An 18,110-nucleotide genomic window follows, 5' to 3' on the forward strand; every position below is an offset into this window, starting at 1 on the left:
GCCGTAGTCCTGCCGTCACGGAACGGGAAGCAGACAAGGTGGTGGCTGAGTCCCGTGGGAACACAGCCACCCGTGACGCAACGTCTGAATCGTCAGCCGCCCGCAGTGCGGGCAGGACGTATCCACAATATCTGCCCCAGCGTACTGGAAGCAGACATCGTGTCCGTCCCCCTCCTCGATGAGTGTGTTGCACCCAAGAGAACAGCGGGACATGCCACGCTGGAGAAATTGGCTCTTTTAGAGAAAAAGCTCGAACACTTCTGGAACCGCCGAGACGCCCAGGGGAAGTCACTGCAGGAAGGGACCGTCCGCTGCACCACGTCGTAGAGCCGGCAGTCTTGTAGAGAAGTCTGTTGATCACGAGCGAAGGCTCCGAAGAAAAAAAGGTGAATGAATGAGGCACGCCGTCTCCCTTTTATACCCGGATATCCGGGGGCGGAGTCCGGCATGCAAATTTCATTCGCCAATTTTCATTGGCCTTTTCTAGAGAAGTCGGAAGCGATTGGTTCTCAAGGACGAACCCCATCTGTCGGTTCGACACAACGTCGAGAGACCGACAGAAAGGGAACAAATGGTCCATCAAATTTAGCTTCAAAAGGAGAAGATACAATAGGCCTTAAAACCAACACTTGATCGCCTGGTTCAAAAATTTGCAGCTCTACTGTACGGTCGTACAATCGCTTCATTTTACATTGATGTTTCTTCAAGTTCTCTTTCGCTTGTTCTCTAGCCCGAATAAGTCGATATTTAAAACCCAAAACATAAGATGCCAAGCTTTTGGGAAGCTCTACACTCTTACCGACTTCCTGAAAAACAGACAACAGTCCTCGAACCTTGTGGCCAAAAGCTAAATCATTGGGACTAAATCCCGTACTTTCTTGCACTACCTCACGGGCAGCTAACATCATCCAGGGTAACCCCTCTTCCCAGTCTTTATCCAGCTGCACGCAATACGCGCGGAGAAGCGACTTCAACGACTGGTGAAATCTCTCCAAAGCGCCTTGGCTTTGTAGACTGATTATGCTTAATGTGAAGCTGTTTTAATACCTGCTGAAAAATGTGAGAAGTTAGGTTTGAACCTTGGTCACTTTGGACGGCTTTTGGTATTCCAAAAACAGATATAAATTGAGTCAAAGCCTTCACAATAGCACGAGAAGTTATACTACGTAGCCTCAATTGGTTTTAAAGGTACAGGTTTCAATACTAGGTTTGGCTTACTAGTTATTTGGCAAGTTTTACATCTCTTAATATAGGCCGATATGTCAGAGGTCGCACAGTGCCTCAGAACTATTTGCTTTCCTACATTTTTCAAAATATCAATATTATAAATAAGAAATTTATAAAGTAATTTTCCTTTATAAATTTGCTTCATGTACTCACACGTGAGGGTGAGTAAATGAAGACATAATTTTCATTGTTGGGTGTACTGTTCCTTTAAAGCAAAGTAAACAAACCTATAAACTATAATGGCATCTATGATTTGTTCATATTCATTTCTAAGACCAGAATCAGACAGAGTATTAGACAGCCAGTATTAGTCTTTATTGTGATGTCGTGTACCACTAAGCCTCAGGATTTACAATGGATCAACAACAGCATTACAAGGCTATCGGCTGCAATTACATTTAGGAAAAGGGTGCAGAATCACCCACTTCTCCTCCATAGTGTGACAGATACTGCCAACGTCCAGAAAGAGCGTGTAAACTCCTCCATGGTAGAGTAGATAAATACCTGAGACAGTCTCATTCAGTAGATTAATGTTTTGTCTCAGTTTCATTGCTAGCCCTCATCCCAGGTGCACTTTAGGGGACTGTAAGTACGATCCAAGTCACGTCCCCTGTGAACCTGTGACTGAGGCAATTTAATGCCAGTGTTTTTCTCAAGAACGACAAGAGAAGCGTCAACAGCCTCGTCCTTCTTTCTCACTTTCTTTGGAACAGACCTGATCTCATTTGAGATACCGAGCGCTGCATACAATCAATGTTTGGGGGCTGTAATATACCAGTCGTTCATGGTAAAACTTGATTCTGGGCGTTTATTAAAGTGACTGGGCGGTTTTATTCTGTGTATCTTGTAACAGAAGGTGTGCAATTACGGTGTTAGAGACCTTGGTTGCTTTGAGGAATGTTTAAAAGGAGGAAAAAGTCCCTAAAGGCTCATAGCTTTAAATAAGAAACTCTAGCCAGCTACAGAAAGGGCTTATTTGGGGCTCTCGGTGTGTGTGTGTGTGTGTGTGTGTGTGTGTGTGTGTGTGTGTGTGTGTGTGTGTGTGTGTGTGTGTGTGTGTGTGTGTGTGTGTGTGTGTGTGTGTGTGTGTGTGTGTGTGTGCGTGCGTGTGTGTGCGTATGTGTGCGTATGTGTGCGTGTGTGTGCGCGTGTATGTGTGTGCGTGCGTGCGCGTGTGTGCGTGCGTGTTTAGGGGAAGCAAATGGGCTTGAATCCCCACAGTCTGCAGCTGCCTCACATTCTGTCTTTCCTCACACTATGACATCAAGGTATAACCACCTTCATCCTCACCAGCCACACTGCTCCCTCACTTTTCCTGGATAGGTCGGAATTCGTGGCACAGAGTCAGTGAGCTAAGCCCTATATTTGTTACAGATGAGAGAGCATCCCAGCATGCATCGTTCACAATGTTACACGATAACCCGCACCTACATGTTGTGTTTATGTACTGTGTTGTAGATGTGCTTAGTTTTTGAAGAGATTCTTAAAGGGAATTCAATGAGTTTGTTGGCATTTTCAAACACTGGCTCCCAAGGGTACCAATCTAACTTCTCTGTGTTTGTAGAAACACAACACACATTGCAAACGTATCCACTTTTATTCATTTTGCTTCAAATTTAACGACGCCATTATTTTCCTGTCAGCCTGTGAAATTCTAGTTTCGTTGTAGGTGTTGGGTTTTGAACCTTTACACACAAAGATCTTGATACAGCCTTTTATAACCTTCCAAACTTTTAGACAGTCACGTTACCCCAATTTGATTGCATGCCAAGGAAAAGAGAGAGAGCTCTCGTTAAAAAATGAAGCAAAATATTTCTGACTAAAGAAGCAAACATGGCATCTTGATTTGTCTTGAAAGAATCGTTCTTATCCTACTGCTGTTACATTCACAGATCCTCGAGAGATACAATCTTTTGCTCCGAGTTCATCTTGTTTACTCCACTGCATTAAAGAGAAGCGAAAATAAATCAAATGCCGCGCTCTTAAATCTGCCACAGAGCACCTACCTGCAGCACAGCTGCCATTTCTTCAGCTCCAGGGAATTCTAAGATGGAATGAAGATGTATTCCAAGGGTCTGATTTACTGAAGACATTAGAATATGCAAAATCTCAGCCTTGGGGAAAAGTGGTAACATATAATAATTGATCTTTTCGCAACTTAGTAAATCAAATAGTACACAAAAGCGTCGTTCAGTTATTGTATGATCTCACATTTCTGTGAAAATTAACAAAAATACAATGTTTCAACAAAAGCTACGCTCAGCTAAATGTTTCCCCTCCTCCCCCCCACGGACAAACTGCTCTACAGAACGTGTTTTGTAAATAAGTTATCTCCTTCGCCAAAGAAGCGAAATTGTGACAACATCTTTGTCCTGTGTCAGCTACTGCGGTGCTTCGAAAGAGATGAGGGAGAGGTGGAGTGAGCCGTTAGTTGCATTTCGCAACCTCACCACTAGATGCCGCTAAATTTCATACACTGGACCTTTCAATTGTTTATTATTTTAATAACTTTAATGTATGCATCATAACAAATTAAATAGGAGCCTTTGGCCTCAAAAGGTTGAAGACCTGTGTGCTAAATATATGGTGTTGGTTTAACTTCTGGTTTGCATCAAATACTATTAATTAAAATGAATGAAGCACATACCAGTGACAGCAGCTCCCAATTTACAATCTGTACGTGTTTTATGGCTTATTTTGATCTGCAAGTGATGAAAGAAGCATATTTCAAATAATATTTTGCCTCACATCATGTGGTTTCTTTGTACACACAAAGAACAGTGCAGGGTTCTTGTGTAAATAGTAACCCACAATAAATGTGTTGGCTGTGAGTAATAAATACAAACAAGCATTTTTAACATCTTTTTCTCTCTTTCCTTTTCTTTTTCTCCCCTCCTCCATTCCTCCTGCCCTCTCCTATCTTCGCTGGAGCAGTGGATCACTTGGGCATTGAGTTCATGGGTAAGGAAAAGAAAGCTTTTTCCTATTGGCACAGCGATGAATCACGCAGGCAGAGTTTACATGAGCCGAGGCGGCCGTGTATCTGCTTTGTGCAGCTGTGCCTGTCTTTTCATTGCATGTGTTTGAATGTGAACATTGCTGTTATCTCTTTTGACTGTGCGCTGTATGTGGGCTAAAATGTTTTCCTTCTTGACTTCTCGCAACAAATAGCTTCTATGTTTAGAGCCCAGAGTCTGCCAGAACAAGAAATAATTTACAGAGATGTAATAATTTAAGGATAAGACTGCTTTATTTAGTTTTGACTGGTGTGAAAGTTGTTCCGCCGTCTACCACAGGTTAAAAAATAGTTCCTCTGTATGACATTCTTTTTTCTGTAGCACAAAGACAATGCTGGCTATTGTTTTCTATTTAATAGAAAGTGGGGTTGTTAAGCGGCAAAAAAAACATCATACAGGATTAATTTTTCAGCAAATGTATGGATTTAGACAATGTGGAATGTACAGTAACTCAATTTACATTTATGGTGTTTTGTTTACTTTCTTGACATTTTCATTATATTGAAATGTTACAAGGATATCCTTCAAAAACATGAGGGTTAGTAAATGTTGACAATTTTTCTATCCTTTAACATTGTATACTTGGGTTCGCTTCTATGATGTGTTAATAATCAAATAAGCACCCTGTGCACTTAGTGTAGTGTGCGTTCAGTTGTACAGTGGTACATTCGGGTAAAAAGAATCATCACAGTTCCTCCTTTTGCTCTTTCTTCATTCTCTAACTACTCTTCCCTCTCCTCCAATCACTTGCCTGTATTCCACTGCAGAATTCTAATGCTCTTTGGTCTCCCTGGTAACCATTTTAATGTCTGTGTGTGGGTAACACAGGTATCAGTGTCTATAATAAAATGTACTGTGACGAGTATTAAACTTGAATTATATAAGGTAAAGTTCTCTAGATGTATAGGGATATATGCAAAAATTTACTTATGTACAGTATATGCATCATTATATTTTGGTCCCCATGTTTCACCAATAATTTTACATCATGTAAGTTTTAGATTGTAAGATTTTGTTTGGTGTGACTGTGACATCATTTTGTGCCTTAAAGGGACAGTTTAAAATTCTGTCATCATTTACTCACCCTCAAGTTTAAAGAAACACAGAGAAAGCTGTTTGGAAGAATGCTTGTAACCAAACAGTTCTTGAACCCCATTGACTACCATAGTAGGAAAAATTACAATGGTAATCAAACGTGCACAAAAACTGTTCCAACATTCCTCAAAAACACATGTATAAAGCAATTTTTCTTACTATGGTAGTCAATGTTGGCCAGCAACTGTTTGGTTACAAGCATTCTTCCAAATATCTTTCTCTGTCTTCCTCAGAACAAAGAAATTTATACAGATTTGGAACAACTTGAAGGTGAGTAAATGATGAAGAATTTTCATTTTTGGGTGAACTATCCCTTTAACATCTATCAGTATTGTGATTATAGCACTTGGAAGATTCTCAGGACTGTAGATCGTTGGGCGAGTCTGGGTAACAGACCAGATGGATTTTGTTTGCGTTGATTTCCAATTTCCATTGCCGCGGCCTTCAATGGGTCTTTGATTGAGAAAAACAGGTTCTTCACTTTGATATTCCAATTTTGATTTTTATTCCTTTTTTATTTCTTTGTCCAACTTTCTGAAATAGAAAAACTCACCATCTTCAGCAATCTTGTAGATAAATCGGGTTTTGTAACTCATCAAGTTAATGGCTGAACTGCTTTCCAGAGCGACATTCACATGCATTTTACTGACCTAAAACACTTCAGTTTAACAAAGTTTTGTCATGGCCTGCCCACAGCACTTCAGATTTTATTTAATTTAAGGTAGATTTACATATTTACCGTATATAGGGCATTTATGTCAGTTATGTCTTTGGTTAAACCGAGGGATATCATTGTGGTTTAAACAAAGTCTCATTCTGAATGAGAAGTACTTTTATAAAAAGAGTACTGCATCCATAGAGAAGCATTGATCGGGCTCCAGGGAGGCGCTTTTGTTACCTTGACTCCAATCCGAGCCACAGTTTGTTTGCAAGGGGCATCATTAAAATCTCCTCATTATTGAATCACCTGAGGAAACCCCATTAAATAGATAGTAGATGGCTCATTTTTAACTATGGTCTCAGGTCCCTATTTTATTATACATACATGTTTTGATACCAGAAGAACCTGCAGTTTTGTATAAATGTATGCAAAATGCACATAATGGTGTGTAAGAAGCAGGGCTGTCTATGAAAATCGCTTCAATGAACATCCATTTGTACTTTTTGTAAGCAAAAGTAATAACTCTGTGAAATTTTGATGTACTCTCCATTGTTTAAATGACATGATGATGAATTGAGTTAAACAGAGTTAACAGGCCCTTATCACAATGACGTCACTTAACTTCCGCCTTTTCGCAAAGCAGTGTATCATAACATCTGTCTTGCAACAAACAAGAAGAACTTCCGTTTTGCCGTCGCGCAGGAATTTAACAACAGTGAAAAAAAACTGACAGAACACGTGGTCAAGTACTTATCCTAGCACCTTCGCTAACACAAAAAGAAACCAAAACACTTACCTTCATAATCAAACAGGTACTGTTCAACGAAGAATTTGTATCCTTTCTCTAGCTTCGATCTTGTCGTTAGCGAAAAAAATTGTCTGCAAGACATTTGTGACAAGCAGAGCGGGACGAGGGGTGTGAGGGAACTGCGCGAAGCCGGTGACGTGAGTGATAACGATAACGCGAGTGATAACGCCCTAGCGCAGGAGTCTTCAACTAAAATAGCTTGAGGTCCAGTAAACAAACCCTCCTTGCCAGTCGAGGTCCGGACAATTAAATACCTAAAATCATGAATTGATGGTTTTTGGCAGACCAAAGAAATAAACATGTCTTTTCATATCTATACAACGGCATAACAATGTCTTGACAACAATATAATGAAGGAAAATGTGCAAAATGCCATAATCTCTAAACCTGCACTGAACATACATTCATTTCAACATTAACAACTTTAAAAGAAAACTAAAGTGTTGTTTTCTGCTGAACTGAGATGAACAAATAGCAACATCAAGTTGTGACTGAACATCATCTGATAACATTTCAGCTCTTCTTGTGGCTGATGCAGCTGAAAGGGGGGTTAGTTTAATATTTTCTTTTAGTTCATGTCTTTATTTTCCTTCTAAGTGTTTCACACGCACGCTACATTCACTCTTTTACTATTTCCCCATCAGTAAAGGGCTTGTTATGTTTTCCTAAGATCCACTGTATTCTTAATGAACATTCATATATCTGGTTGTTGGGCGGTAAGTGAGTGAGGGAGGACCCGTGTAGATCGCTCCTACTGGGCTTTGAGCTAATATAATTTCCGTGTCCTTACCACGGACTGCTGCGTGTAAGTTTCTTCAAAGTGTCTCTGTCTAATTTCATAATGCCGTTTAAGGTTTCCACTTTTGACAACCGCGACAGACTCCGAGCAAATGAGACAAACCAGTCTCGTGCATGTCGATGCAGGAAGAATAAATGCAAATCTCTCGACCCATTCATCTCGGAAAACATGGTTTTCAGCGTCAACTTTTCTAACTTTTGAAAAGGACATTGTTTTTCAGTCACTGACAGTTACATCTGTCTACGCGCTGTGCAGCGAGTCTGTCTCGGCTCTCTTCTCTCCACGACGTTGACGTCTTTACGTAGCAACAGTGCGCATATGTTAACTGTCCGTGGCGCCGTAGGACCCAAACTGCTACTGAGCGGACCTTGATGTGCCTGGTATAAATTTGATTGCATTAAAAAATAATGTTAGGCGTTCATTTATTTATTATGTCAAAAGGCTTTGAGGTCCGGACTGATGCATCTCGCGGTCCGCATCCGGACCGGAGTCCGCTAGTTGGTGACCCCTGCCCTAGCGGAAGTAGCGGAAGAGTTTTACTGGCGGTTGGCAAACCAGCTTATAGGTGCATTACCACCACCTTATGAACTGGAGTGCTAGCGAAAGTAATGATACACTGCTTCGCGGCAGAACGGAAGATGCGTGACGTCATTGCATTATTCTGCTGGACAAAAACCATTGAATAGACTTTACAACGAGTGGCTTCAGGAGTCAATATGTTGTTTTATTTTTATATCACTGAACATAAGGCTATCACTGGCCTACAGCCCATGGTTTGCAATCAAGTTTTTTAATCTGTCCTAGACACACATTTACACATTTGGCAGACGCTTTTATCCAAAGCAACTTACATTGCATTATCCTATACAATTTGCTTCTAAGTATGTGCAATCCCCTGGGATCGAACCCATGACCTTGGCGTTATTAGAACCATGCTCTTACCACTGAGCTACAGGAAAGCTGTACACACAAAACACACAGTCTTACAGAGAGAGCCATGATTAATTGCATTCATTTTCAGAATCCATTCATGTTCTTACACTTATCACACAAAATGAATGTGTTCAATTGACACCACAAGTAGTACTTTATACAAAGCGTCTTGCTGGACACAGTGGTGATAGCTCATGGCAAAGTTTTTTATGGGTCTTGAACCAGCAACATTCCATAACTTTCTCTGATTTCTTATTAAAGCTCTTTAGGAGTCTGGATTTCCACAGCAGAACTTAAGAAAAAAAAGAGTAAGAACGAAAAAATGAGAAAATAGGACAATTTCCAGCTGTCAGAATTGTTTTTCTCCATTGGCATATTAGACTAATGCATGTCCCAAATGAACCCTCACCCTTTCAGTTCTTCTCAAATTCTAGTGATGATGTAAGTCAGTACAGAGCCATGGGGCTCTACTCAACAAGTCTGAGGGTCTGTGGGTTATAAATGTGTGTATTCGGGACAGACTTCAGGTCAACATAAAATGAAAAATGGACCCTGTTTGCTTTTTTAATGCATATTCTTGGTCATATTGTACACAGTGCACATTATTGGGGTTAGGACCTCATTTACCTGCCCGCCATAAACTGGGACACCTTCCATCAATGGGACCTCTGAACAACTTTCACATATGGATGAGTTCAAGCAATAGAACACAGAAAATTGTACAAACATAAGAAAATGTAGTCCTACAGCAGCAGTGTTCCCTCTAAAGTGTGCATGTGCACTGCCACATGCTTCTGCATATATCAAACAAATCTGCATTGAAGACTATTATTCAATTACAGCTAAATTAATGCTGTGCATTTTGTCTGTAAATCAATGCACAAGTTTTTTTTATGTTGAAATGAAGAAAATCATTTAAAAATAGAAATATAACAAATATCTTATGTAAACATCAGTGTTTTCCAGGAGATAATATTTGATAAAACATAGTAATGTAATCTTTGCACAGCTGTAGCACGCAGCTTGACAGCTTGTTTACGCCTTTGGTTTTGTGTGCGATGATTTGATAGCTGACACATCAACATTCAGAGCTCAGAATAAAACCTGTAAAGAAAATGTCACTTCTAAGTGGACTGCATAAATGAAAGATGGGGGGGGATTCCTGCGGCCTTTTACTCTAAGACCTCATACGGAGCTTGCTTTCCTTTTAACTGAGAATGGGGGAAAATGAAGAAAGAATCTTCTGTAAGAAATTTTGATTCAAAATGCTTTACATCCCTGGAAAGAAGCCAGAATCTTTTGGTTTATGACTACACAACAACAAACATTCCACATGGCAGGGCATGGCACAATGCTCACTTAAAGTGCGCGTGAAACTTGGGTCCTAAAGGATTGTGGTAAACATTTTGCATGTCTTAAGTACATATGTTATTCTTCTAATCTACTGTATAAGAATAACATTTGTACCGAAGAGAAAATCAAGAAATTCAAAAGTCAAAGCAATCACTAATTTTCAACTAATTTATCACACTAACAAAACCTTTGTCATTGTTATCATATGAATAATAGAGCAGTTTAATTTTCAGTTTGATCTAACATCAGAACAATTGAATTAAGTTTCTTCAAATGCTCTCACAACTGTATGAATTCTGAAACTGAGGTTGCAAGTCTTGTAGTCTTGGTTACGTTTCCGATCTGTGGGCGCTTTAATCAGTAGGAGGCTATACAATTATTCACAGCAGGTTTATTCATCTAGTCCTGCATTGAATATCATAAAACTGAGATATATTACCTGTTTCTCCCAAATCACTGAACAATCGCATTAATGAAATACTTCATTGATCATATTTACCAGAATTATTTTTTTATTTTTGGATAAACAATTTTTGGTTACAAATGTTTTGTTTTTTTGGATAGACTGTAAATTACATAAACCCTTTCATATGCATAAAACTCTAGAGATGGTTATGAATCCTCTGAAGACTGATGAATTTGAGTTGCTGAAATGATCAATTATACAATTATTTCATAAAATTATTAATAATTGAAATCCATATAGAATTAATACAACTTCAATCCATTTGCAATGGCTGTACGACTGAATTTATTTGTCATAATTAAATAATTACTCACATATATTATAAATACAGTACAATCTAGCTTTGAATACCATACATTAATTTCAGAGGATTTGTAATGTTTGAACATAATTGTACAATTGTAAAAGGCTTTACCATACATTTGAGAAGCTGATGCAATGATATTTACAAATCGGTGTCTGTTCACAAATAAAAAGTAATGCACTACGTAACTCTAACCCTTCATTTGGGCTAAGCAAGTGACCTACAAATGAGAGCATTTAACATTTTGTCTAAGGAGTCAAAAATAATGTTTTAAAATAGGAAAAGAGTGCTAGAACCAAAACGTACAGTACAAATACACACGGCACAGAAGTCAGAAGCAACAGTGTTACTGGACACAGGTAAAGTGTTTTTCTCAAGGACACAGTAAGAAATAAAGTGGCGTTAAAGTGTGTGTGTGTGTGTGTGTGTGTGTGTGTGTGTGTGTGTGTGTGTGTGTGTGTGTGTGTGTGTGTGTGTGTGTGTGTGTGTGTGTGTGTGTGTGTGCTCAGAACAGTTAACAGCAAATCTTTCTTTGTGTTTTCTGCACAGCATATGTACAGTAAAAAGTATTCTTATGAATTTTATGAAATATTTGTATGTTGTACAGCAGCTTGTCACCCTCACAAAGAGAGAGAGAGAGAGAGAGACTGAATTTTTGAGAAAATTGATGATATCTGTAAAAGTATGGGGAATAATAGCAGGCTTAAAATGAAAGAACAGATAAATTAACATAAACCATCTCCCATAAGCACCCATCATGCTCTTCTCTGTGAGAGATTGTACCTGGAAGAGAAATGATATGTGAAATGATACCTGGAAGAGGATGAGGTAATGTGCTGGAGTGGGCACAGAATGTAAAAAGAGGAGTAGCTAACACCACCCCCCCACCTCCCTACCTCTCTCTGCTATCTGTGTTCCTGGATTCCATTCGCTCTAATTATGATGAGGGTGGACACATAATGGCATGAGATAATAAGTCAATTTGTAAAACACAAGAAGCATGACGATGAATAAATATAAGAAGGGTTTGCGTTTTGGTGCTTTTTTCGAGTTGATTGAGTGGATGTACAGTATGTGAATCTATAGATAATCTGTTGAATTTATAACTTTGGGTAGCTATAATGCCGTCTTTGAATTTCCTTTGAAACTGACCTTGTGAAGCTCGTATCAGTGTTTTACCTCTAGTCCCAGCATATGCAGCACATTCATTATCATTCTGATGTGATGTTTGTGGCACCCGCTTGTAAAGTCTGTCGTGTCTGTGTATAATCTGATTGATTGCCTATTAACACTTGTGAAGGCAAGCATGATTTACTCTTTCATATGAGAAATGACAGCTGCTATTTCTCACACTTAATAGTGTCCATTTAAGACCTAACACTTGTCCTGAGCTATCCTTCAATAGGAAAAACGCCCCTATTACTCCCCTCGTTTCAGCGATTTGGTTTCAATTCAACTGTGCTTTTCAGATAACATTCGCTCGCTTTTTTTTAATTCAAGCACCCACTTGAGCAACCAGGCGTGTTTTCATATTCCTAGTTATCTCCCATGCAACAGAAAATATTTATCCGCGCACCGCTTCCGTTGCCTCCGTAGACGTATTTGAATATGCGCTGTGATCTTGGGTTTTGTATAACAGAGAATGTTTTGCTCATATCGCCTGCTTTTTCTTTGTTTTTCTCGTCCCAACAGAGAGCAAGGAGGTGTACAAAAGACAAGTGATGTCTATCACATGTATTGCCATGGGGATCAGCTTTCTAGGCACCCTTTGTATGGCTCTCTACTGTCGGAACAAGTAAGTGGACCTCAGAATGAATCAAAGCTTGAGCTTTTCCCAAGGGCATATCATTTGGAAAAACGGGGTACAACAGCATAACAATCTAGAGGAAAGAGCTGCTGCTGTATGGAAGCCTAGAAACATAATGACTGGAGGAGGGAACATAATTACTTTCTTACTTTCTTTTATCTGCTGGCCACCTTTACAAAAAGGAATAAATTCAAACATTTTTGGCCTTTGCCATGCTTATATAGATATTCACAATTATTATAGGCATACTATTCTGTAAAAAGTAATGACAGCGTGAAGAATAGGGATATATCCATGAGTTGGGTCAAGTTTATCAGTAAATAAAAAATGTTTTCAATGATCAAGCGACACCACTAACACACGGTACACTCAAACTCTGAAAAATCAAACAATGATCTTGTAACATGTTAGTACGGCCGAAATGATCCCCTAGGAAAATAACGGTGGGCTGCCTTCACTGTAAGAGCTTATTTTTAAAAGCGATGGGTGACGTGTGTGCCTGCGAACGAGTGTGGTCGTGCGTGTTGGTCTAAATAAATATCCCACCATAAAGTATGTATACAAATCACATTATGTCGCTTTATACAGGAGGCGGAGAGAAAAGCTTCAGGCTCACTTGAAAGAAAACCGCAGCCAGAAAAACTACAACCTCAATTCTTCCAGTCTGGTCGTCAAGCCCAGCCTTAGGCCTCAGTCCGGTCTGCAGCTGCAGAAGGTAAACACCTCTTGCTTCTTCAACCCCTGTGTTAAACGGGTTTTGTATCTGGAGAGTGACTGAATATACTTTAGCCAGATTACACCTTGTATTCTAATGCATCTCTTATACAATTTAAATGGAGCATATCCAATGACTTGTTCCTTTTTTTGAATAAACAATAGCCTTTAATTTATATAATACAAACAATAATATTGGTAACACTATACAATAAGGTATTTGTTAACATTAGTTAATGCATTAGCTAACGTGAACTAACAATACTTCTAAAGCATTTATTAATCTTAGTTCATGTTCATTTAAGCATTTACAAATACACATTGTATTAATACATTACTAATACATTTTTCAACTCAAACGTTTTAACTGGTAACATTAGTTAATGCACCATGAACTAACACGAACAACGGTATTGACATTGACTAACATTAGCAAGGATAAAACATGCTAGTTAATGCATTCACTAATATTAACAAATACAACCTTTTTGTTAAGTGTTACCGATGTTTAAAATTTGAAATATATAATAATCAATAAATAATCAATTACGTATTACAGTTTGGATTCTACACTATACACGTGGATTTAAAACCACAAAACGGGTCCATGAGAGACATGCATTCACACGATCAGATCAGTGATTAAAACTAAGAACATCGGAAACCTCACACCACTTAAAGATTTCAAAGTTTGTAAATCTTTGAATGAAGACAGACACACTAATAATAACTAGTCAAGCTAGTCCATCGTCAAGGGTTTGCGATTACTGTATTCTATTGTGTTATGGTCTCTGTGTACTGTTGTTGCTGTTTCTGTGTACTGGATGCTCCTGTTGTCAAAACAAATTCCTTGTATGTGCAAACATACTTGCCAATAAAGCTCTTTCTGATTCTGTATGCGGTTTCTGCCGTTCCATCTCAAAGTCTTGTGTGCCAGTAGAGACGGTAGACACTGCATTATTTTTCCTGAATCCCACTGTGGGATTTGTTAATATTCCTCACTTTCTCAATCTTTTCAGCCGGCAGATCCATCACAGATAAGCCGATACAGGCTATTTACATGGCAAACACGGTGGTAATTTGACTGTCACTCAAACCCGGTGAGATGTTTAATCGCTACGGCAATCACAAGCTGTCACGGGACATGCAAATGCCAGCCAAAGCAATCAAAAATAGTCGAGTGACAAGGATAGCCAAGCATCTGACACATGCCTATGGCGTTGTTGTTTTTTCAACAATAAGTACTTTAATGCACCAATGAATGGGGACAAAAATCTGTGAAATCTATATCCTTATTGGTCTAAAATATTATTTAATGTTATAAAATATTAAACACATTTCAAATTTACACATAATCTTTGCCAGCCCCTAGCAAGATTTCATGTATATTTCATGTGCGTTGCTGTGAAGAGATCATTGAAAGTCCGGCCCACAGCCTGTAAAAAACATTGAATAATACACAAGTAACTTGATCATTTAAATTATTTGTATGTTAGGGTTAGGGTTAGGCCATTGCCCCTCCACACGCCACAAAGGTATTGATTTCTGTGTATGAAATTCATTTAAAACCGTTGACGTGCAGCTAACATGAGGGTCAGCAAGAGGTTCAGAGCTCTCAATTCACGAAGTCACATATAATAACATTCACCCCCAAAAGTATGAAATCTTATGTAATACTTGTTTTAAAGCAGGTGTATAAAAAACTTTGTACCTAGACATGTTAACTCGGAATGAGCTAACTTATCGGCCATACATCTCATATTTTCCCCAAGTTTATTTCTGTTGGTGAAGCATACTAAATAAAGAAATACAGTAAGAACAACAGAAATGATGTGTATAGTGTAGTTTTAAGATAAAGTTTTTGGACATTTTGCCTGAATTTACCTGGTCTTTGCTTGATAAATAAGAATAGCGTTGGTAGTCTATTCAGCCCTGTGAAAGTGTTGGAAAGTTCTTTGAGTACTAGTACTTCGAGTAAGATAGAAAGTGCATCTTCAGAGATCAGGCACATGAGCTTTCAAAAGATTTTGGATGAAATCATTTTTGATTGCCTAAACTGGTTCTTTTGAGTTTGCCCACAGTGCAGTTCTAAGGGAAAAGAAATTGACTGCTTCAGTAATGATCAGGCTCCATCTTTTCTAATACCCACAAGACACATTGTGCTAAATTGTTGACCCTAAATTCAGAAATTACAATTTCTGTTGTTAAATGAATCAGGCGGCTTCTCTTTTTTTTCATACCTGTTCCAGGAAATGAATGTTAAATTAAAGAAAAAAAGCTAGAAGGGCATCATACTAATCTCAACATGGTTTTGGGTTTCTACGTAAATATTCTCACCCGAAATTTAAAAAAAAGAGTTCATTTCATGTTTCATCCCATTCACATTTTAGGGAGCAGGCCAGTGAGTCACATCTTTCTTTGTTGACCATGTTTCTTAAATTTAGATGAATCTGTTGTTAGTCAGAACGTCTTACCACCACTTCCTCCTACAGCTTTATTTCTACTCATTATTTTTCTACCTCCTACTCACCTGACGTTTTTAATAGCACATTAACTGCCATCACGATCAATGTGAAGAAATCACACAACTATGTTCCAAATTAACGTTAAGACTTAGACATAACATAAAACACATCAAGCGTATTGTCTATGCTATTTCTTTGATAAGGTTCCTCCTATTAGCTATCTGGCAGACTACACATCTTTATCTGAAAACAACTGTTCTTTTATGTTATACAAATACAGTCTCTTCTGCACTGCTAATATTATTCCTACACCAGCTCAATGGAGAGTTCTGTGGGACTTCAGCACGGATTTACATACAGTAGCTCCAAAAGTGCTATATTATCCAATTAGAGTGTCTCTAGTACCCTTCTCTGATCCCCCATCTACCATCAGGTCTCTGCCTGCACGTTGCCTTTCTATTCTGCTCCACTCGACACTGGAGTGAAGGTGGGATAGTGGAGGAGATTAAGTATCTTTCTGACATTTAGATCATTGTGTGCATTCTGCCTGAGGTAGAAATTGGGTTTTATTAGGAACGTCTTTCAAGGTGTGAAATTTAAATTGGATTTGTCCGCAGGTTCCATAGAAGTCTGTTGGATTATCTGAACACCCGTGGAACTCGGCCAGTGACTCTTTGTTAGGGGAAAAAGTAGAGCAGAATCTTGCATGAGGTCGTCTCACTCAATGCATTCTGCCATTGGGATACGAAAAAGGATGCAATGAAACTTAGTCGATGTTTAGAGTATCACTCACAAAAGAAAGTATAATGTTTAACGTTTGCCTTTGTGTGTTTTTGTTTTATGCAGTATTACAAACCCACAAGGTCTACCCCACTACACGGGGGCGCAGTTCGCGAGTCCAGCTTTGCTCAAAGCACTGCTGCTTCTACCAATCCACAGTGCACGTCAACAGGAAAACATCCCAGGTATGGTTATACTGACGCTTGGAGGACCAGAGCAATTACTAAAGACTAGCATCACAGCAAAAGCCAATTACATTTATGCATGTAGCAGATGATTATATTTAAAGGTCCAATGTGTAATTTTTTGGAGGATCTTAAGACCTGTTTAAAGACCTTACATAATGAAACTTTATGTTTTTGTTACCTTAGAATGAGCTATTTTGGTCTACATACACCGCGCATCCTCTTGCATGGCATTAGCCATGTTGTTTCTACAGTAGCCCTAAATGGACAAACTGCTCTACAGAGCGCGTTTCATAAATATGTTATCTCCTTCGGCAAAGACACGAAAACGAGGCGACATCTTAGTGCTGTGTCAGCCACCATAGTGCTTCAAAAGGGAGGGGTGGAGTGAGCCGCTGGTTGCAATTCGCAGCCTCACCGCTAGATGATGCTAAATTTCATACACTGAACCTTTAAAGCAACAGTGCATTCAAGCTATTTAGAGAATTTTTTTTGCAAGTTAGAGTTTGTGTTCCCTGGAAATAATCCATGTTCTTGGCCTTGCTCTACCAGCTACACCTAGAGAAATAAGCAAACCACACTGTTGTCCTTCTAAAGACGGCCTAGCTGATTAGTAATACATTTTCAGTTGCAATTTAAAGGCACCACAGTTATGACGATGATTATTGTAATGACACACCATGAAGACTACAGTACATGCCTCCCATCAATCTGTCAAAAAGCAGTGATGAGAGAAATTAAATTACATCTGCCCAATTACATTGAATACAATACTGTGCACCCAATGATGATTATACATTTACAGAATGGTAAAGAATTATAATAATTATAATTAGTAACGCAAGCATTAATATGCATTTCTGTAATAGCAAAGACATGAACAACCGAGTAAGCAATATATGGAGATACATTTCATTGACCAGCAGAGTGCTTCAATGTTATCAGTTCTGTTCCATGGATCATCTTTAATGTCCCACACTACATGGCCTTTAGATTTCATGTTTGACTTGATTTCAATATGTGTAAGGAATCGCATACATTATCCTGCTAACTACACGGCTACTTAAATAAATAAATGGACAAATATTGATTTGAGAAATTATTTATTAAGTGCGTATAGAGAGATTGTTAAGACGTGGAATACACAAGGTTAAAAACACAGTGTACAGTTTAGCAGTCATTATACATACTGTATATATCTGAAAGCATGCTGGAATTGACCAATCGGAAGCAAGTATCCCAGACAGTCATGTAATAACAATATATCAGTGGTCTGAAACTCACTTTGGTAACAGCTTTCTCAGCTGAATGTTAATGCAGTTAAAGTTCACCATGTTGCTTGCGTACTTATATGGACATTCATGTGACATTTGCTGATAGCAACAGTCTGTTGTTTTTACTTGTGGTACTAACAAGGAAAAACACAGAAAAAGCCAGAAAGTGAATGCGGGTGTGAGTCTGTGTGTTTTGGGCTTTGGTGAAGGGGGTGGTCTTCG

At 38.8% G+C, this 18,110-nt stretch overlaps 1 protein-coding gene across 3 annotated transcripts in view; it reads left to right on the plus strand.

Annotated features, from left to right (window-relative positions):
* LOC130559702 (pro-neuregulin-3, membrane-bound isoform) overlaps window positions 1-18,110 on the plus strand; it is a 300,399-nt gene that overhangs the window by 271,246 nt on the left and 11,043 nt on the right. For all 3 annotated transcript variants that reach the window (XR_008963605.1, XM_057342934.1, XM_057342935.1), the window contains exons 4-7: window positions 4,162-4,188; window positions 12,356-12,458; window positions 13,059-13,185; window positions 16,496-16,614. Coding sequence is in view for 2 of the 3 variants with exons in the window: in XM_057342934.1 (XP_057198917.1) it covers window positions 4,162-4,188; window positions 12,356-12,458; window positions 13,059-13,185; window positions 16,496-16,614 (376 nt within the window). In the remaining variant the exon portion in view is untranslated. The remainder of the gene's footprint in view (window positions 1-4,161; window positions 4,189-12,355; window positions 12,459-13,058; window positions 13,186-16,495; window positions 16,615-18,110) is intronic.

Source organism: Triplophysa rosa, linkage group LG9, assembly GCF_024868665.1.
Source record: "Triplophysa rosa linkage group LG9, Trosa_1v2, whole genome shotgun sequence".
Classification (NCBI taxonomy): Eukaryota; Metazoa; Chordata; class Actinopteri; order Cypriniformes; family Nemacheilidae; genus Triplophysa; species Triplophysa rosa.